The 22,598-nt window shown below is 45.3% G+C and overlaps 1 protein-coding gene across 1 annotated transcript in view; it reads right to left on the reverse strand.

Annotated features, from left to right (window-relative positions):
* Positions 1 to 22,598, reverse strand: part of MDGA2 (MAM domain containing glycosylphosphatidylinositol anchor 2) — a 256,685-nt gene that overhangs the window by 38,010 nt on the left and 196,077 nt on the right. The window contains exon 9 of the mRNA XM_014936764.1: positions 11,221 to 11,369. Within this exon, the coding sequence (XP_014792250.1) occupies positions 11,221 to 11,369 (149 nt within the window). The remainder of the gene's footprint in view (positions 1 to 11,220; positions 11,370 to 22,598) is intronic.

Raw genomic sequence — 22,598 nt, forward strand, 5'->3', positions numbered from 1 at the left:
ATTCTATTACCTGAATTTTTGGTGAAAAACAAACTATGGAAAAGAAACACCTCCCCGCGATGCCCAGATGGCACCTGAACTGCTCTGGGTGGTGGCAGGCTGCTGGCATGGAGCTGCCCTGGGAGCTGCTGGTGAAGCCACTGCTGCCACCCCCTTGGGAGCTCGTATGGAAAAGCTCCAAAACATCCACAGTCACCCAGCCAAAACTCAGTGAAGCAAGAGTTTGAAGGTGACATCCAATAGTGGGTTTGTTGTTTGGATAAACAATGTTTGGAACCATTTTTGTATTCACTTTGAAAACATACAAGAAAATGTGAAGGCAACTCAACATTTGGTAGGGCTTCATGGCCTTTTAGCATGAAGTACTGAATTAGCCCGTGTTCCTAACCTGATGCCTATTATGCTATATGAATTTGCTACTTTATTTCATGAGCTTTAGGCTCTCCCTGTTACTGAACTCCACTTTATCATTGAAGAAATCAACTACAGGAGTCTTGGCCACCTCCAAAGGCTGACCAGGACACATGTACAAGGATGCTTTGAAACATAAAACCTTGGAAGAATCTGGGTCACTAATTCCAAAGCAGAAACACATTAATGTCAGAATATTATTCAGAGGGCCATTAATGAGACAGAAAAACGTTCCTTCTGTGCAGACAACGTCTTGGCAGACCTCAGCACCTTCAAAACCAAGTAGAGGATGACCAAATCTGTGCAGTCACCATGACGAAAGACACACAAGGTTGTTCTCATTCTTCAATTTGAGTCCAGAGTTGGATAGTTACAAATGTAAGGCTGTGTGCAACAGTGACCCTGAGAAATGGAAATTCCCTGTGCTCTACGCTGTTTTTTCCATAAATGCTACAGGCAGGAGGATTTATACTCTCCTGAGTCACTCTGCGATACAAACCAGGAGCTCTGATGGTGTCACACACGTCAATTTTATTGCTGATTATTTTGAAGGCATCCACACTCCACGATTTAAACCAAAAAAAGTGAACACCAGTCTGACATTAATAATAGATGAAGTCTTGTACCCGTCAGCTAACTCTGCTCTCGGTGCCAAAAGGGTCTTATAGATAAGAGGCTGCACCTCACACTGACCCTGTGCCCCATCAACACTTCAGGACTGGGAACTGCTTGCTCCCAGACCCAGACCCAGCCACAGCACCCCAGTGCCACCTCCTCTGGGGCTGAAGTCTGTTCTGTTCCAGGATCAAAGATCATCTGAACCCTACAGTAAAGCCAATGTTCACATTGATGTTTAATATCAATTGTCTGCCTACTGCTTTCTGTGTTGTTTTGGATCTTTTCTTGAAACAAAGTTATCCACAGTTTGAATAAAAACGTCAACACTACTAAGAAGACAAGTATAAAATCCATTTAAAATATCATTATCTTTCTTCTTGTGGAATTTGGTAACAAGATCGTATTAATACGATACCCAAAAAATGCTAACACTGGTAGATTCTACCATAGCAGGTTTGGCCTGACCCACTGGAGATGGATCCTCTGCTCGCATTTTAATGGGAAGAATGGAAACATCCATCCACTGCATGTAGGCAGGATTTTGCTCTTGGTAAGGGTCACTCTGTGCACTTCTGTCATGTCTGGACTCCGGTCAGTCACAACCTTGAACACGATGACCCCACATTCAAGTCAATGTCTTTTCTTTTTTTCTGCCTTAAAGATAAGCTAAAATGTGATATAAACCAAGAGAACCCATTTTAAGACTTTAAAATTGGCTGGCTCCCAGATGAACTCACTAAAGTCTAGAGGATTCAACTGTTCCCAGCTCCAGCGGTCTAGGTTCTCCTGCTCTTTTGCTACTGATGGACTTCTACCAAAAGAGTTGTTTGAATTTTAATCTCCGTTTTGTTAGGCGTTCACAAAAGGCGGGTTAATTATTAATCCATGTTAAGGCTGGTTTTCAGAGAAAGTTTTCGCATTCCTTCTCAGTGACATACCAAATTTGAAGTTCATGTATTGGGGAAGCAGGTTGTTTGCAACTCTCGCACTTCAAAGCCCATGGCGTGGCTGGGTCATGGGCAAGCTGGACAATGTGTCTGCCAATGACAGGGATGTGGGTTTCCATACTAAGCAGCAGGTTTATCTGCAATAGCCAGACAATTATTTTTACTGGGGCCACGAGAGATGTAATTATCAAAGTGGAATCAAGATTCAGTTCCTAAGTTAAAATTAAACACTTCATGCTCACACCAACAACTTCATCCCCATGATCAAGAAACTATCCAACCCAAAATACATTTCATATTTTGGTGGTGATGACTTAGTGAGCATCCCACAAGGCTACAACCTTCTCCAGATGGATCTCAAATGACAGCGCACTCCTGTCACTAGTGAACCAACTCCTTTTCTCGTGATTTATAAAAGCTCTTTGTGAATGACCACATTTTTTTTTTTCCATACAAAATAATTACACAGTGGCAAATTAATGACTGTATCTGCAATCAAGATGACAAACCCAGCCCTTTTAAAGCACAGCACGCCGGAGCTCGGCTACTTAGTCAATACTGTGAACGAGCAAGGTTGTCTTGGTAAATGAACTGGAAAACCAAGGCTGCATTTTAAGCAACCAACACGAGTCCCTGCATAAATAGATCACGGAGTAATAATGCAACAAGACAAGCGCATGATACCAAAGTGCACTTCTAAGGGAAGTGAACATACTGATTTTGCTTAACTTTTTAAGTAAGAATGAATTCTTGCCAATAAATAACAGCTCAACTGTCAGATATGAATGTTTCAACAAAACATTTCTTAAATACTTAAGGCAATCTCTGCACAAGAGGCAAGGAAATAGCCACTAGATGTTTAACGAAGTTCTCAAAATGTAAATGCGATGTTTTAAATCAGCTCAGAAACACAGATGCATTGCAGTAGGGTGCTCATTTGCTTATTGAAAGGCAATATAGTTTGTAATCAACTTAAACATATGTATGTTTCAGAGAATAAAGAATTCTCTAACAGCAAAAGAATGGGTGAAGCAGTTGTCTTTAGGGACAAACCACTCTCATCCCAGCAACTTATAATTATTGTAATGCACATTATTTGATGCTTAACTTAGTACATACACTGGCTATACAAACACCGCTCACCTGGGAGCAAGTGAAATCTGTGTTTAAGGAACTGCCAACCTAATTGCATTATTAAAAAATGGACAATTCCCTTTAACCATCTCTTCCCTCCAAACCGCAACTAAAATTTGCATAGGACTTTTAAAAACCAAGAAATCCTTCCTTGTCTCAGTTGGATGAACAGAGCCAGTACACCTCTGTGAAGCAGGAACAAGTTTAGTTTTGTAATGGCACTGCTCTTTTTTTCCTTTTTTTGGGAAATTGTATCATTTTCCTTTTTTTTTTTTTCCTAAATTACATATATTTATTTTCGTAAGGACAGAATTTATGGTGAGAGACAACAAGACTACGCCCAGTAAAAAAAAGCTAAGTTTCTAGCAGACATCTGGGATTCTTAATTTTTTAGCTTAAGATTGATAAAAATATAAGACTATACAAAGGTAATAGCTGGTTCTGCAGAAACCTGGAGGCAGGAGCCAAGGGAACATCCCAGCAAGAAGCAACCCTGGTCTCGAGAGCTCCCAGCGCTGGGGTCTGTCCTGCCCTGGCTGCCCCTTATGCAGTCATTAAGGTTGCTCACGGTGGGTAACGTTGGTGAAGTCTCAGCTTTGATCATTGGTAAAGGAGGCAATTCATCTCACTTTGATTTTTTTTACACCTAAAGATCTGCAGCACTCATTTTGTAAATGCCCTCATTAACAGTGCTAGGGAAAATCCAGGCAGACCTCAAACAGATTTAATAGTTTCAGTCCATGCACCGTCTAGACGTGCAGACACTTATTCAACCTGAGAGGCTTTAGAAAGAGGTCAAGAAGCTCAGAAGATAAATATTCCCTTTACAGGTTGCCAGAATTGCTCATCCCAGCACAGAGGGGAGATGCTAAGGGATGTGACAGCTTTCTTTGCTGCACAAGAGCACTTCCATTTGTTACCAATGACCAGAAATACAGTGAATGCTCAACACTCGGCCAGCAGAAAAAACTCTAACTGGACTTTTTTCACTGTGTAGTATTGTGTGGTGAAACTCCACTTTCTTGTTTGAGTTTAGTGAAAACTAAACACTGCCCTTGGAGTCTAAGCTCTTTTGCCGTGGTATTTAAGGGTTCTACCAAGAGCTGCCACTTCCCTCCCATCATCTGGTCGCAGCACTGAATTCATAGATAACCTGCCCAGGAGACCAGATGTAAAGCCTAAGGAAATAAAGGCTGGTGGGGCGGTCAGATACACAACTCTTAATTGTCATGCATTTGCTGATGGACATATGCCATAGCTTTTACCTGGGTCTTAAATTTTCCAAGTTTCATTGCTCTATTTCCCTATTATTTTTCATTTTTGCAAATCCTTTGAAAACTATGACATCATCTAAAATGGATCAGGATACGTTCCATTTGGAACCTGTTCCAAACACTGGCCCAGGTTGCCCAGAGAAGCTGTGGCTGCCCCATCCCTGGAGGGGTTCAAGGCCAGGCTGGAAGGGGCTTGGAGCAACCTGGTTTGGTGGGAGGTGTCCCTGCCCAGGGCAGGGGGCTGAAATGAGATGATCTTTAAGGTCCCTTCCCACCCAAACCATTCTATGATTCTAAATCAACACCAGCAAGAAAACCATTGCTGTCATTTACAGATTTTTTTTTTTAAGCAGTCTTGCACTACAGGAGTTTATAGAAAGAATAAGACAAGGTAATGAAAAATATTTCTAGGTAATCATATCTTTCATTTTAAACCTGGATCTGAACAGCATCAAAATGCTTTCACTGGCCAGCTACACAGCAGCAGGGTGACAAAACAGTGATGGGAACACGCATCCCATCTCACCCGCTCTTCTGCTCTCTGTGCTGTAAGGGGAGCCCGTTCTCCTCGAGGGCCCAGCTTCTGCTGGAGGGGTGTCTGCTCCAGGCTCCCCCATTTACAGCCAAGCACCTCCTTGGCAATTTAAAAACAAAGCACATCCTTGTTTGGGTGGTGCAGGTGATACGTGCAATGGCACCGCTCCACCTGAGCTGTGGGACACCAGGAAAGGGAGGCTCAACTCTACCACAAAGGGCTTAAACGTAGTCGAAAGCAAATAACCTGTTTACTAAAATAAATTCCTCCAGCTTGAGTAATTTCTCGCACTAAATTGCTCTTCAGTTTGCTCTATTTTCTCCCGCGTCTTGCCTAAAGTTTGACTGATATGCTGCATTTCTCAGCTGTAATCAATTCATATTGCAGCTTTTTCTGCTGAGACAGAATAAATGAGGGTTGACTGCGACCACCGTGGCTACAGCTTGGGGCTTGATTCTGGCAATGCTGGGTGAGAGCATACACTCCCCAGTACAAATCACAGAATCACAGAATGATATGGGGTTGGAAGGGACCTCTGGAGATCATCTAGTCCAACCCCCCTGCCAAAGCAGGTCCACCTAGAGCAGGTCCCACAGGAACGTGTCCAGGTGGGTTTTGAATGTCTCCAGAGAAATAAGGCTGTGCTTTTTGTCCACTGAAGGGAAACATGGAACGAAAGCCTCAGGTTATGACAACATCACTGCTTCAAGCACAAGTGCTCCTCCCTGTGCAGGATTGATTATAATATTAGTTACATATTATTATAATTTCCTTTAGGGAAATTATTACGTTGCCATTGTTGGCAAAAGTCAAGAAGGAGACGTGGGAACAGAGATCTCTGGCTCCTGCAGTCTATAAATATACACATATAGACACCTTGAAGAGAAGGACCAGATATTGCCCTAAAATGCAAGGTAGCCCAAGAGGAGGTTCCACAGAGCTTGCTATGAAGCTAGGGGATTCATAAATGGTCCAAGTTTCTTTTTTCTTCTTTTTGATTACGGTGAGCCTACCCTTCCATTTATTTCCCTAATTATATCTTTCTTCTTGACCAGTCCTTGTGTTTTCAGAGCCATGGAAGGACCATCCCTGCCTGCTGCGCCTCTGTTCCCCACCACATCTGCTCAAAACGAAGAGCTGGGTTCAGAAACCACAGGTGGCAACTTCAGGACATCTGTGTGTGTCTTGTTTCCTTAAGGAACCAGACTAAAAACTTAATATGAATTAGGTATTAAAATTAGTAATGAAATAGCAGGAGTTTACGCTTATATAACGAAAATCAAACCAAGGCAGTCCCAGCAGGCAGTAATTGCTTGGATCAAATGAATATGCTAAATTTTGCCTCTAAGTTGTTTTTGGTTTTTTTTTTTGTGAGGAAAGTGAGTTTAATTATACTGTCCGCGTTTTGCAGTAATATAAAGGGGCACAGCTCTGCCTAGGATGTCTTCTGTCTGCATCTCCAAAAAATACAGCCCACTACCTCCACAAAGGCACACAGCCCAGCTCCCCAACCGGGGACTGTGCGTACCATCAGGAGCATCTTCAGGAACCAAGACGCCACAGGATCAAAGTCAGAGCATCAGCACCTCACACAAAAAGATGTATTTAAATGTACTTCTGAATTTCTTAACACATAAACAGTAGATTTTTTAAAAAGAATTATGCCTGAAAATTTTCCTTCTCTTTCAGAAGACTGGGACATGTAACCACTTTTAAATGTCAATTAAAAGACTTTGGTACAAATCTCAAATGACAACCCTCAGCTTGCTATTTTGAAACTGAAGCCTCAGTCTTCTGAAGAATTAGCATAGCAGGTATCAGTATTGCAAACTGAAAATTGTAAAACAGAACCATTGCTTCTCTAATTCAATTTACCAAACTCAGGAAAATCAACAAGAAACCTGCTTTTGCCTGTTGCACTCTTTTTTTTTTTGCCAAACTCTCTCTCCCTGTCTCATTTCACAAGTGCAGATATAACAGGAAAAAAATAAAGCCTTGTTTAGATCTCAAAAAAAAATGCATGCTCTGAAATATGTGGGACAGCTTACACCCCTCAGCGGAAGGCAGCTTAGAATTTTTCATGAGAACAACATTAGAAATATTTCAATATACATGTGAATTAGCCCTTTCAACTCTCTCACTTCCTCCCCTGAAATTAATTACTACAGATGTGTGTAATTATTTTTGAATGGTTCTGAACACATTTTTTGTATACATTTCGATGTATAGCCATTTTACATGTTCTATAGCAAACCAAATGAAAATACCCAGCTTGCAAACGCCTTTCCCATGGCAGAACATTGTGTGATGACAGCACCGTGATCCTGATAGAAAGAACATCTGGAGAAATACTCCCCATCAGGTGGGGGCCTTGAGTGTGCTAAAATAAATGATAGCGAAAGGAATGCTTTAATCTTTGTTTCCTTTGGCTCTGGTAGCCCAAAAGAAGTAGGTATTATATACGTCGTGGTGTCTCCCTGCCAATTCTGAATCATTCTTTATGCCCAAGGTTGGCAGCAGGACTGGCTGAATCAATTGTCCTCCTTTTGGGAATGGGACCGACCACTTCCTTTTACCCAGCCAAAATTGTCTAGACTGGTCCTAGAAGAACTACAAATCAGGCCAGGACCCTTGCTATTATCTGTCATCAACTAAATGTTTTTTTGTTTTTCCAAGTGAACAAGCCAGAAATTTCCATGAGGAGAAGACCACATCCGTAATAACTCTTTGGAGGCACGGGGCCTTTTACTCAAGACATGCTTGAGGGCTCTGAGCCCTATCAAAGCACACCAACAGCAGCTCTTGCATTCACTCAAGAAGTGAACTCCGTGGCCGTTTAGCACCTAGTTTTTTAAAGCAGTTATTTGTCACTGTTCGATTAAAGAGGAGCTGGCTGCTTGGCGGCTGGAAGCTCCCGTCACAGCAGGCTTGGCAGGTCCTGCAGCTCAGCATCCTCAAAGCCGATTAAAACCCAGGGCTGGGAAACCACCATCCATGGGCTGCGTCAACCAGAAACGCTGACAAGAGCTTCTGCTTGTTAAAAAAACAACATTAAGCACAGAATGAATCCCCAAAAGGCAACAGCAGGAGCGTCGGGGCTTAAGTGGGAGGCAGAGTGCTCTAAATAATTCCTGTTCCTCCCTGATCCTCCCAGGAGGGAGCATCCATCACACACCACCGTGGCAGCAGGACAAATGCAACCAAACAAACTCCTGCTCACCATCAACCCACAGTTTGTAGCTTTAAATAAAGGGGTGGGGGGAGAGCTATACAATGATCCTAATGAAAGGCATATGGGTAACATAGATAGAAAGGCAGTGGTTCTTAGAGATTTTCAATTCGCTCCTTAAATTGGCTAATTTTGTTCTTAAAGCGTTTATTTTTGATGTCAGAAAGCAACCACAGGATCCTAAAGGTCCCGATAACACAACAGGCACCCACAGTGAAATAGCTCGTAACTCTATGTAAAGAGAAGGGGATTATTTCCATTGCATACCCCCCGTCGCCTCCAGTAACTTCTCAAAACTCAGCTTGCCTGAGCTGGTCAGGGCAGAGACACCTCCAGCCCTCCCACCCCACTGTATGCCAACCAGTGGAGATGCTTTCCTCTTGTGATAACCCTGGATGATCAAATTACTCCTCACAGAACAATTTAAGGCAAACCCTAGTTGGCCACATTCTATTACTGGCCTCCTTTGCCCTTTAAAAGTTTTATTCTTAAGCACACCCTTTGCATTGCTGTCCACAGCCACCTGACAAATGCAAAAATGGAGCTAAACTCCTCTGTGCCTCGTAAGAAACCCTTCCTGTTGTAAAATGACATTAAAAATGGGATCAATACTACAGATTTTAGCAATTCCACAGAAAATTCAGCAAGCCTAGCCCTGCTGTCAACTAAATATTCCCAAAATGCTGCCTGGATTCTGTCTCAGGTGAGGCAGCAACGTACAGGTCGGGTGAGGAGGAAGCGATGCTCGGGCCTGGATGTACACGTTCTTAATGCAAAAGCCATTTACTGATCAGATAAAGGTAATGGTGCTAATCAAATCGGAGGCAGATACCAACACACCAACACACTCCCGAGCCCGTTGGCAGCGGTTCGCGACGCATTAGAAGATTAAAACAAAGATTAAGATTAAAATAAAGATTAAAGGCAGTCACTTTTTCCAACAGCAACGTGCTGGGCTGCACGCTGGCCTGGAAATCCTCTCAACTAGGGGTTGAGTTTTATTCGAAATCCAATGAACTCACCACTCCCGAAGGATGCTCGGCCTCACTTTTATTATTAAATAAAAATAATAGCAAAACCCAGTGAAAAAAATACGTTGCTAAGTCAAATAAACTATCTAAAGACAAACAAACAGTTCAGGAGGCAATCTGCTGGTAGCAAGTACTAGTAGGTGTCAAAAAAAAAAAAAAAAGGAAGTTTAATTATCACCCTTGTTTCAGGGGGAATTGCTGCAGTAATGGATGAGCGTGTCTGGATGGCTTACTACGTTCTAAAACATCCACGTTTTAAAAGTGGCTTCAGATAGACAAAAAGAAAATATTATGATTAGCCTGACAGAGAGTGTTGTCAAGGAAATTAGAGTAAAGTAACTCTAGATAATTATATAAATAGATAATTAAAAGTAAATTAAAATGAAATGGGGAAAAAAATGCTAAAAATCCTAATGCAATTAATTTCATTATATATTCTTTTACTTGAGCAAATTCTTTTTTAAATGTAATAATCCCTCTTGGGTACTGGGAATAACGGAACTGATTTGTGCCCAGTGATGCAAACAGTTGCATAAACATGTATTAAAAGTCACCGATTTTCATTTCAAATTAGTTAGGTTCCAGCAGAGACAAACTCCGAGGGAAGGAGAGCCAGCACCCCCCAGCTACCAAAGCCCTTCCCTGGACGTGTCCCAGTCAACTCCACAACTACCACACAAGCAAAACCCCATCCACTCAGCATAAATAATATGCTCAAAGTGTATATTTTTTTTGCAGCTCACAATGGTCATCCCAGTAGGAGATCTGCGGGGTAACAAAACACTTTCTGAACTCACATTTTCAAAAATATATCCAAACATCTTCAAGAGCCTGTCTTAATCCCCAATCTCTTTCTCCCTGCACAAAGTATCACTTCAGGTGCTGAATAACCAAACGCGTACTTTCTAAATCAATCAACTGTGGCATTATTTAAAGAAAAGTAAGATTGATGGGAGTGTGTAAAACAAGACCAAAACAATATGAGACGGATTCTCCCAAGTAAGCACCAAAAAAGATTCATTTGATCCAGCGGGTCCAGGCTGGGAGTGGAGCTGGGGACATGTGCCCAGGAGCTGGGATGGTGGGAAAACTGTGACCCCAACCAGACATGGCACGGCATAGAATCATAGAATCATTGAGGTTGGAAGGGGCTTTTAAGATCATCAAGTCCATCGCCAACCCAAGTCACTAACCCATGTCCCTCAGCACCACATCTGCCCGGCTTTTAAATACCTCCAGGGATGGCGACTCCACCACTTCCCTGGAAAGCCTGTTCCAAGGCTTGATAACCCTTTCAGAAGGTGTGGTACAGCACAGCATGGCGTGGCCTCCTTGGCCAGACCAAGGCTGGCAGCCCAACTGGTAGGCTATGACCCAGAGGTAGATGAGGTGGCCAAGAAGATATTCACAGCAAGAAGCATTATTTTCCAACCAAGCTTTGTAGCAATAACCTTCAAAGACAACAGATGATATTGTTCCTTTAAAATTGTTAAAGGGGAAATTAATGGGGGTGGCTGTGTTAATTTAACAATTCCTCTGCAAACGGGTTTCTCCCACATTTCCTTAACATTGCCAATTTTCCCACTGAAAAGTGCACAGTGAATCTATGGAGACAGAAGTGTGATTGGATTTAATCTGGTCAGGAAAGATGCCCTGGTTCTCAAGGATCACCATGTGTTTCCGTAGGAAAGCTACAGCTACCCCTATATTTATCTAGTTACACAGAAGAGCTAATAAAAGATATACATACAGAGAGATAAAAAGTTTAATTTCACTGCAAGTTTCTTCCCTGTAATCTCTCTAGCATATCTTGAGCCACAGCCTCTGTGAACTCTCTGAGGAACAGTTCTTTAATCTCTGCCTTTCACACCACAAATGTGCAAATAAGTTTCCAGGATCTGCAGCGCGGCAGAGGACCACTTCTGCAAGGTAGTGGCAAACCTTCCAGGAGGACAAACAGCTCCCACTCACAGAAGATGAAATGAAATGAAATAAAATAAAATCAAATTAAATTAAATAACAAATGGATTTCTTTCCTCACCTGCCTAATCCCTAAGCGGTAGGCAAGGATGCGGTCCACAGCGTCGGGGTTCATCTGGGTCCACTGCAGACTGTAGGAGTAGACACGGGGTCTGTTCTGCCACAGGGGGTTATAGGTGTCATAGTAGAACTCAGGAGCATAGGCTTTGCCTGCAGGAGATGGGAACAAAACGGGGGAAAACAATGAAACCAGAGAATGATCAGCTGGGTTTGGAGCCAAGCCTTGGTGCAACCTCCCTCTCCCCCTGTGTTATGAGTCATTCGGTTAAATACCTTCTTCCAGAAATTTTGGAATCATTTGCCTCCACCCACTTTTTTAAAGGATTTGTGGCATTGGTTTGCCTTTATTCTTAGCTCACTCCTCAGTGGCATCTGTGGCCCAGGTGTGGGCATGGGAGGGGAAAAAATAAATGAGCTCCCAGCAAGGGCAAGCTGAGCAATGTTAACGAGCCTCCGCCCTAATTTTTCATGGCCCAGCTGACTGAAATAGAGCTACCAAAACAATCTGGGCTACACTGAGCTGAGAAAGGCTCGGTGACCTGGCACAAATAATAGGAAATGACATCCGTGAGCTGGAAACACGAGATGGATATTTCCAGCGACCGCTGCCTTCATCGCATCTTCTCCTCTCCAGCTTCCCAAGTCAAATTGCACACAAGCCGTTCTTCGTCACATCGCCAGCATGCACCCTGTTACCCTACATTATTTAACTGAACATACTGATTTTCACAACTGAGGGAAGTTACATCTCCCCGTGCATCTTGGGTACAGGAGTATTTCACCAGAATGTCATTACAGCCTTCATCCTTTATAAATATGAAAAAACCTAAGGATGATTTCCCATTCACATGACAAAACATTGCTTGAATTCTCTACATTTGAGTTTCATTTGACCTAACCTCAGGAACACTTAGTGACACCTTTACATGCAAATTACCTTTGCACCTCTAGAGTCTCCTGCAAAGAGTGATTTGCCTATAATAGCAAAAATGACCCAGAGTGCCCAATCTGCTTGCCCAGCCATGGGCATATAGTGGCATCTAAGATGCAGTAGAGTGGCTGAGCCATCTCGATTGGGTGGAAGACACAACCCAAGAGCTATAAGAGACCCAGGACCTGCCAGAGCCCCAGCTGGAGCCACATGCACCATCCTAGAACATCTTGTGTACCACCGGGCACCTCTGTACAGGCGAGGAAAATGAATCCATAAAGGCTCTGAGCAGATGTGATGGGGAAAGGGGTGTCTGCAACTGCAGATGCCCCAAAAAACCTTTAAGGGAACTTTTCTCCTCCAGAATACGCAATTCCAACATACCCCAAACAAAAAGTCTCAGTGGATTTGTCTTAAGGGAAACTCAAAACAACGTTAGAGCATGCACCAAAGAGACATAGATCCGTTTTCCGTTTTTAAGTCATTTTGCATTGAACTTTCTTTAGCACGCCGTACCAACCAGGCAGCGTCGCTTCCGTTTCATAGAGCAAAAAGGTTTGGATTGACCTGAAACAAGTTTTTAACAGCAGGATTTGTAGCAATAGTTGTTAATGACCAGTTTTCGCCCTGGATCTACTTCAGTGGGAACAAGACCTCAATTCAGAGACTGACCGTCTTTCCATGGAATAGGTCAATCCTCGCCCTGTCCTGCCTCCTTTCTTGGGAGTTTTCTGTACTTTGAGCATATATTGGGATCAGGATGGGGGCAAACACTAAACCAGGCTCTGCTGTGTTAAATTTTGTCACCTGAATTAGGCAAAAAAGAGGACAAAACATGGGAACCAAAACACATGCAGACGTCATCCTCCTGTGAAGGTCTAAAAGAGACTTGTCATTAGAGAAAGACTGAAGCAGAATGACATCTCTTCCCTCCCAAAGCTTATACCTCTGTCCTCCTGTTTCTGCAGGGATTCTGTCAGTGGGATTAATTACAAAATGCAATGAAAACATGGGACAGCCTCACGGGAAGACGTGGTCTGCCTGCTCATGTGGAGCTATCAAAGGGGTGTGCATTCAGTACTCACCTCCTTTAACTCAGATATTAGGAGCTTGCCAAAATGCACACTGTATTTAGGTGTTTTCTCCTCAAAACTATTCTTATCCACAGGTGTAAATAGAGATGGATGGGGTGGCATTTTGACTTAGAAGCCTCAAAATTTCAATCATCAGAAGAGTAGTGAGAAGAAATGTAAAGAACATAAAAAAATTAAAAAAAGAAAAGAAAAGAAAAGGGACAAAGGAAAAATAATGTGAAAACATACCAATCTTATGGCTGTTGATTTAGCTTTTATCTTTGGGTGTGTCATCCCCTCCAGCCATGCTTTTCAAAGGATGTAAAGCCCTTTTAGCCAAGATGCTTTTGCCAGTTGCCCAACAAAGGTGCACAATCAATTAGACCAGAGCAGAGCAGAGATGTTAGCGCGGAAGTAGCAAACAACACCACTCCGAGGAAAAGAGGCAAAGCAAAACTGCTGGTATAGAAAATGAAATGTAAGATAAGTGAAAAGAGGATCAGTGGTCGATAAGATTTGTTTTCCTTATTTATGTGCAGTGGAAACAATGGAGAAAAGCTCACGCTGAATGCAAATTATAATCTTCTGCTGCAGGTGGACATAATGGCATCTCTGGGGGTCTACAGAAAGGCTCCATAATTAGAGACTTGTCACAATACGGGCACTTGAACAACACAGTCACCTTTCGCGAAATAATGAGGACTCATGAAGAGTTGCATTATTCTAAATCCCTCTGAACAGAAGAGATGTCTGGTGTGAATGGAGATGCCGAAAATTTAACAACACAACATTAAGACCTTAACTTGTGAACTTCAGAAGCACAAGAAGGCTGAGCAGGGTTTTAGAGTACACAGTACTCTTTCAGGTTAAAACCCTTCCCCCTCCTCCTATGGCTCCCCTCCCTGATCCAGAGTCCCTCCCCATCTCTCCTGGAGCCCCTTGAGGGACTGGAAGGGGCTCCAAGGTCTCCCCGGAGCCTTCTCTTCTCCAGGCTGAACAAGCCCAACTCTCTCAGCCTGACCAAATGGCCTTCCTCTCACTCCCTTCAGCTTTCACTGCATACAAGGCTTGATTAAAAACTTTCAGGACAGTCCAGCAGAGCTCAGCTGGCCCCAGGACCAATCCTGGCCAGGCTTCAGCAAACTGGAGGTAGCTGTGACCAACTGACCACTGCTCTACTGCCCATCGAAGGGGATTTCGGTGCTCTGGGAGGTACCCCCAGGTCTGTGCCCATTCAGATATAGAGGGGGAAAAGGTGTAACTCTCCTCAGCCCTCAGGAGGGTGCTGGCCAGAGGAGCAGGGTGCCATGGTCATTGGCCCAGGGGGACAGGCAGGGCAGCTTCTGAAGGCATCTTTGATGGATCCAAGAGTACCACATCCCTGGAAAGCTCATCCTCTCACTGACATGCCACTCCAGCAGGTCCTGAGGGGGGAGAGTTTAATGCCATGATATTTTTTTGTGTCTGTTAAGGCAATCTGAAGTCAGGTTTAGAGCTCCATTAACATGCACTAGTTTTAATTAATCCCTCCCTCTGTGCTCATGCTGCTGGAATTCGAGTAACTGTGATGCTTGGGGCTCTGCCAGGGAGAGGATACACGACACAGTTTGATGTGTAGTATATTGTTTGTTTTCCTTTCTACCACTAGCAAAACATCTATTTATTTTTTTTCCACCTTTTGAATATGTAGCATGTGAAAAATAAAGATGATGCAGGGGAGGGAGGGAGCAGGGTAAGGGCAGATAATACCAAGCACAGTTTTGTTCATCTGGGCTGGTGCCTGCAAGAGACAAAAATGTATCAACAGACCAAATGTTTGTGTTTGATGGCTACGCAGCTAAAATAAAGTGTGAATTCCTCCCTGGCATGCTTACAGAGGCCACCCAGCACGAGCAGCACAATTACACGTCCTGCTGCATTTGTCACTGCGGTTCCATCCACCCAGAGGCATCTGCATATGAAGCCCATAATTATCAATTACAGCTAACTGCGCTCCTGGGCACACAGGGGTTGCTCAGGAGTTTAGCTGAACTCCCTTCCCCAGGTTAGGACAGGGGGAAGGAAAAAAAACACCCAATTCTCAACTCCCCTTGATCTGGATCCACAAGCACGTCCCAGCCCTGCGAAGCTTCTGAACTGCAGAAACACTGCTGAGGTCTGTGGCTATTGGCAACGAGCAGCAATTTTCCCTTCTTGGGTCTTTAATTTCAAGAAGCAAAACTCAGGGTTTTTTTCATTGGACATTATTGGTGCATTTTCTACATCTCTACTTAATGCCCAGCAGATCAAGCAGCCAGGGGAACATCCTGACCCTCTTCCAGGGTGGCAGTCATGGGATTTTTAAGAGAGTTCCCTGCTCTATCCCCTATCACTGTAGTTAAAATTTGCTACAGATGAATTTCTCTGAAAGTTTGAAATAGGTCCTCAGGGACATGTGATACTAGATCTCAAGAAATATTGATCTAAGGACATGACTGTGATTAACTACTGTAGCACAAAGAAATGTATGTCCAAAGGTCCTTTCTGAGTAGCAGTTCCAAACACTAACATGTCTTAGAATCACAGAATCAGAGACACATTGGAGTTGGAAGGGACCTTAAAGATCATTTCGCTTCAACCCCCTGCCCCGGGCAGGGACACCTCCCACCAGAACAGGTTGCTCCAAGACCCCTCCAACCTGGCCTTGAACCCCTCCAGGGATGGGGCAGCCACAGCTTCTCTGGGCAACCTGGGCCAGCACCTCACCACTCTCAGAGTGAAAAATTCCTTCCTAAGATCTCATCTCAATCTCCTCTCTTTCAGTGTCAAACTCTTCCCTCTCATCCTATGGCTCCCCTCCCTGATCCAGAGTCCCTCCCCATCTCTCCTGGAGCCCCTTGAGGGACTGGAAGGGGCTCTAAGGTCTCCCCGGAGCCTTCTCTTCTCCAGGCTGAACCCCCCCAACTCTCCCAGCCTGTCCTCCCAGCAGAGGGGCTCCAGCCCTTCTGGGTACTTTTCTAGGTGGGATGAGAACATGCTCACTTCTATGACTCTCCTCAGTAGCAGTTGTACCAGTGGTCCTTGCCCTTGTACAAGCAGAAACTCTCCTCAAACACATATGCCGTGGGGACTGGCTGCATTTCTTGGCCTAAACCCCACTGAAACAGAAATATCCCCTAGTTTCAGCAGGAGAACAGGGTACAAAGTGGTTTGCAAAACCACTTCGGCAGCTCTGGCACCATCATCACCTCTGAGCCCTAATCACTTCTGCTCTTCATTTCCAGAAATACTGGCCAGCATGGCATGGGTTACAGAAGGACCTCCCCTGGCACTCACTAACGCACAGGAAGCCACAGCCCATTTGAATAAAACTGCTCTGATGCCTTTATCCAAGTTTCTAAACAAACCACAAGCAGACAGGCATGCTTCCTGATGTACGGATGAGGTGACAGCAGCTCACCAGTATTAACGAGCACACTGTAGCAGAAAGTGTGAAAAAACCCCATTATTTTCTGATGGGTAAGAGTTAGAAACCTAGTTTCAGTAATTACTTATTTCATCTTGAATCTGAGGCTGGATGAGGAAGAGGAACAAGTGTCATCTGTTGTTGCTCTCCCCCAGTAACAGCCCCTCGCACTCACCAAGCCCGTCTCCAGGCATCAGCATCCCTTGTCCCTCAGCGCAGGCATCAAATTCCTCCAGGCAGTACAACCAAAATATTATCTACCGACTCTCTACTGGTGTAAGGTCAGAAATGAGATGAAAGACAATATGGAGCTGACTCGTAGAGAACAAGCAAACAAGCAGAAAAGCCACTTCAACTCCTTATTGCTAAACTCCCGCTATATCCCGTGGCACCACTGGGATGGATGGCAGCAAACGCTGCAGAACTCTCCTTGATGCACTTACTCAAACGGGTCTTGAACTGGTACCTGTTAGAGAAACACCTCAACCAGGCACAGGAGATCTTCCTGTGGTTCTTTTCACATCACTCCATCATTTATCCCTCAGAAACTCAGGAAAAATAAAACAATCTCCTGAAAAGAGCTACTTCGTTCCAGTTGCCGGTACGTGGTTTCCAAAGGAACGTGAAGAAACCAGGAACAGGCACCGCAAATTTAAATTGTAATGAGTGCAAACACAGCCCACTGATCTCAGGCGGCGGCAATAAACTGAACAAGGACGTTCTCTCCCTAATTATAGCAGCCGACTACGTACCCCAGATGGAGTTTGCGAGTGCCGGGTTGGTGTTTATGCTGGCTCGTCACGCAGAAACAAACAGTAGTAACTGTGCAGGCACAGCACCAGCACCACCGCCAGCTCTAGCAGCCACGCAGACAGAGCACTAAAGGAGTCATTTCCTTGCCTTGTCTGTTTACCTTCCCCTTATCTTCATATCTGGCTGGAGAGCTGCGGGGCAGAAAAGGACCTGGGGGTGTTGGTCGACTGTCGGCTGAACATGAGCCAGCAGTGTGCCCAGGTGGCCCAGAAGGCCAACAGCATCCTGGCCTGTGTCAGGAGCAGCGTGGTGAGTAGGGCCCGAGAGGTGATTGTCCCCCTGGACTGGGCACTGGTGAGGCCCCACCTCGAGTACTGTGTCCAGTTTTGGGCCCCCTACCATAAAAAAGACATTGAGGTGCTGGAGCGGGTCCAGAGAAGGGCAACAAAGATGGTGAGGGGTCTGGAGAATAAGTCTTATGAGGAGAGGCTGAGGGAGCTGGGGTTATTCAGCCTGGAGAAGAGGAGGCTGAGGGGAGACCTTATTGCTCTCTCCAACTCCCTGAAAGGAGGGTGTAGAGAGATGGGGGTCGGTCTCTTTTCTCAAGTCACAGGCGACAGGACAAGAGGAAATGGCCTCAAGTTACGCCAGGGGAGGTTCAGGCTGGATATTAGGAAAAATTTTTTCCCTGAAAGGGTTCTCAGCCATTGGAATGGGCTGCCCAGGGAGGTGGTTGAGGCCCCATCCCTGGAGGTGTTCAAAAGACGGGTTGATGTAGTGCTGGGAGGTCTGGTTTAGTGATGATGCTCCTTGTTTGTTGTGTGGGTGTCTATTTTTGTCAGTTAGGTTGACGGTTGGACAAGATGATCTTTAAGGTCCCTTCCAACCTAGAAGATTCTGTGATTCTGTGATCTATTTCTGCTAATTTGCTTGGCGTTGGGCGGTTTGCGGCTGCGGCGTCTTTGCCGTGGCTGCTCTGTATTGGGAGCACACAGGCACTTTAGCTTTATCATGACAGGGAGTTCAGCGTAAGCGATGATCAGGGGGTCTGGCACTTTATAACAGCAGCTATAAACGTTCAGAGAAAAAGCAAATAAAATGGGGAGATTTACAAACGCTTCCCCTTTTGGCAAATTCAGCTCCAGACCCTTCTATCTTTAAAATGCATGAAGAGTATAAATCCTACACAAAACAATATATTTAACTGTGTAAAATACTGGGAGACACAGGGTTTATGAAAAATGCTGCCCATTACTGTGCTCGCTTTTATTACAGGATATATATTTTATGAAGGATTTTCAATAAGAAAGAGAAGATACTTTGTTCTTTATTTGCATATGTGAAAGGAAGCATATGTCTTCTCCTCGATGTGCTCCTCCTCCAAACACGGTCCTACTCCCACACCAAATCATCATCCCCATCACCTCAAGCCTCCCTGTAATCCCACACCTTCCAGTTCCTCACTGGTTTGGGCTTCCCTCCTGCCTGTGCCCATCCACCCCCAGTCCAGGCTGGAAGGTGGCTGATACACTTGACCACCCTTGTTCTCCCCAACTTTTATAACAGCTTTGGTAAAACAACCTTCCTCCTTATTGAGAGCTCGTTGTTCTACACAGGTCAGTTCCCACTGAGGCTTTCCGAGTGTCCTCTGCTCTGTCACACCATTTAGAGGCTCCAGCTACAGTCCTCTTCGATATTCTGTATTTTATATGCTACCAGCTTCACACCAGAAGTCAACAGTGCTTTTTTTTTTCCATAGCACTCTAGCTCTATACCAAACTAAAAGCGTGGCTTATTCCTTTCCCCAGCTACACATCTACAGATCCCCTCTTCCCCCGCTTGCACCCACCGTCATCCTCACACCATGCACTTCTAGGTGGTATTTTTCATTTGGAACTTTCTGTAGAGCCTCAAATCTTTCCATTTGTACTATTATTTTGCAGGTTTCACCTTCGCAGCATGGCTAAGACCTTGGCTGGTCAAAACTTGAGGACTGATGGCAAATAGTGCTGACATGGATTTCCCTTAGTCCTCCTAAAGAGGTGGTTCAAGGGTTGGGAATTATCTGGGGTCAAGTACAGAGCCTGAGAGTCGCAGTTCTACCGTCTGTACCTGTAGTCCCACCTGTGAGACACAGGTAAATTCTGACATAGTCATTTATCCTTATATGAGAAAATTAGCACTGGTAGTGGCTGGTCAGACAGGGGCCAGGCAGAGCAGGCTGCAAAGGAAAACACAAACCAGAACCCAGAGCACCAGAACATAAGCTGGAGCCCCTGCCCTACCCAAAGAAGATCTTTGGGCTGTGGTTTCCAGGAAAGGACAGTCCAGCCATAACAGAACAGCTTGGCTGAGCAGCTGAAGAGGCACTGAAGTGCAGAGAAGTACTAAAGCTAATCAAGTGCAAGTCTTAATAATAAATAATCCCCACAGAATAGGTGGATGAGGCTGCTCTTCTAGGGAATTCTTTACTGCAGGAACAGACAACCATGTACCTGCTGCTCCCAACGCCGTGAACTCGGGGATGACACTTTCCCAAACTTTTCAGTAGAAATCTCTTCCCAAGGAATATAAGGATTTGCTAATATATTGCAAATTACAGAGAAGGAATGATTTGGGAATCAAACTGAACTTTCAAATGCCTAATTGGGGCACAAATTTAAATGTACACGCTCTCTGCATGTCTTGATTTGAGACTGATCTTGATTTAATAATGATTTAAGAGGTTCCCATTCCAGGTACAGAAAGGTCGGCTTTGAACCAGGAAACCAACATCCCAGTTAACACTTAAACGAATATAAGTTTGTGCCACGGAGTATGCTACACATCTCACCTGGGAGATGCCGTTCTCCAATTGCAATGATTCCTTCCCCTTTCCCCCCGGTTCGCCCACCCATCCCGATCCCTCCCTCCATCCAACTCCTCGCCAGGGATAACCAAACATGACATCTGCTGGCTGAGCTGCGGAAGAGCTCACGCTGCTCTTCTCTGCAGTTCCTCCTCCTTCCGACACGGGATTCATGGTGAAAAAACCCACTGTTCCTTTTCACAGCCAGACCAGGTCTCACTAAAAGCTACACACAATGCAGTGCAGAGATTCATTTCAATTCCTTTGGGCCTGACACGGCCGTGTTTGCCAACAAAAAGCTTCAATACATTTTGAAATCTGGTTTATAACACGGTGCGAGGTGTTTGGATTTCCTGGCGAACAGGTCATGATAAGATGTGACCCGTGCCATGACATTTTGAGGGATAAATAAATCCAGTTTAGAAAAGCCTCAGAAGCTGGCTGGTTCGTGCACACAGAGCCCCCTTGTTATTTATTTTATCACATCCCTGTATATACATATTTGCCATAACTCTCACGTAATAGTTTTGATGGACACATACTCACACATCCCCGACGTGGATGCATGTCTGCAGACACGTGTCTCTGCCTGACTAGAAAGTGGTTACACTAAAGAGAGGAGAAATACAGCTTGAGAGGAAAGAGAGCGGAGGCTCCGCTGGTGGAGGAGGCAGCAATTTACCTGTCGCTGGAGTGAACTCTACAGAAACCCCCTGGGAACCACCGGCGTGGAAGGGGGGAAGCAGTGTCACTTGCCAGCAAGAGCTAAAGACCCGATAAAGGGAGGACGGGTAGGGAAAGGGAAGGGTGTCATACAAAGAGCAGGATGCTGTCGCGAAATCGTAAATAACTGTGTGTCACCACATGCACAGGGAGAGACCCGCGGCCCCTGGCAAGGGGGTGAGGTGGGGGAGCTCTGACAGCGCCTGGCAAGACACCTATCTCGGGATCAGAGCACAACACTGAGTCACAGAGGAAAGATTTGCAGCCCCGAGATGATGTGGCTCGTCGCAGTCATAGAATCATAGAATCATAGAATCGTCTAGGTTGGAAGAGACCCTTGGGATCATCGAGTCCAACCATCTCCCCTACTCTACAAAGTCCTCCCCTACACCATGTCCCTCAGTACCGCATCTAAACGGCCCTTAAACACAGCCAGGGATGGTGACTCCACCCCCTCCCTGGGCAGCCTGTTCCAATGCCCGACCACTCTTTCAGTGAAAAATTCTTTCCTAATGTTCAGTCTAAACCTACCCTTTGGGAGTGATGCAAGGAAGAGGCAGGAGCTGCTGGACCGGCTCCATCCCTCGGCCACGCTGCTCCCCCAGCCCTCCCCAAGCATCCTCCCCACTGCCACGTACCACAGGTCTTCCATGCCCACCCACAGCTCCATCCACCGGTTCTAGCTTGAGCCCTGCTCCTCAGCCAGGCTCCCCTGATGCTCCCTAAGCTTCTCAGGACTTCCCAGGCAGCTGTAAGCTCTCCCCTTTTGGCATCCAGAGTCATGCAGCTGCCTTACCCCTTCCCTCCCACGGGCTCCCCAGTTCCTGGTAAATACAACAGCTCGTGGCTGCTCCAATCCGCTCCAGGACCAACATGCAATACCCTCACATCACAGAAACAATTACTCTGGAGGAATAAACTGAACAAAACGCCAGCCCAGGCAACCGAACTTCCCACCTGCATCCACCAGCAATATTGAAATGCAGATTTTCCCTCCTCCCTGGGCACTCCTCGGGTCAGCTCCACAGTGGCGATGCTGGAGGGCTCCCTGCCAAATGCTCTTTAGTGCAGCTTCTTCGGGCTCTGTGGGATTCTAACACAGCTGAAATTATTTCCAGCAACCACAGTGGGCAGGTTTCTTCAGGGGGAGGGCCTGGTTCAGCTCCAATAGCAACTGGGGCATGTTCTTCACCCCCATGGACCAGGTTCCCCTTCAGGGGGGAAGACACACACCTTCAGGGCTGCCAGCAACAGAACAGCGAGCCCATGGAAGGGATGTCTTCTGCTCTGCTGTTTTTAACATAAAATAACCATCACCAGTCCAGAGCACCACACACTCAAGTACTTGTATCACCAAGGGAGGCAGTTCCATGTTCTCTAACTCTTGGGGGGCATCACTGCTTTGGCCCCCAAACACAGACCCCTGCCCTACAGCTCAGCTACCGGCAGCTTTCTACTTCAAAACCTGGACCATTCATCTTTATTATTCTTGTTGCAGAAGATTCCTGTGCTCAACACAAGGGGATGAGTTCATTCTTAATTTTCAGCCTCTGGAGGCTGCTTTGAAACAGCCTGGGGCATAGAGAGGCAGCAGCGACGGCTGTGC

The sequence above is a fragment of the Calidris pugnax genome, unplaced genomic scaffold, assembly GCF_001431845.1.
Source record: "Calidris pugnax isolate Ruff unplaced genomic scaffold, ASM143184v1 scaffold10, whole genome shotgun sequence".
NCBI classification, from domain to species: Eukaryota; Metazoa; Chordata; class Aves; order Charadriiformes; family Scolopacidae; genus Calidris; species Calidris pugnax.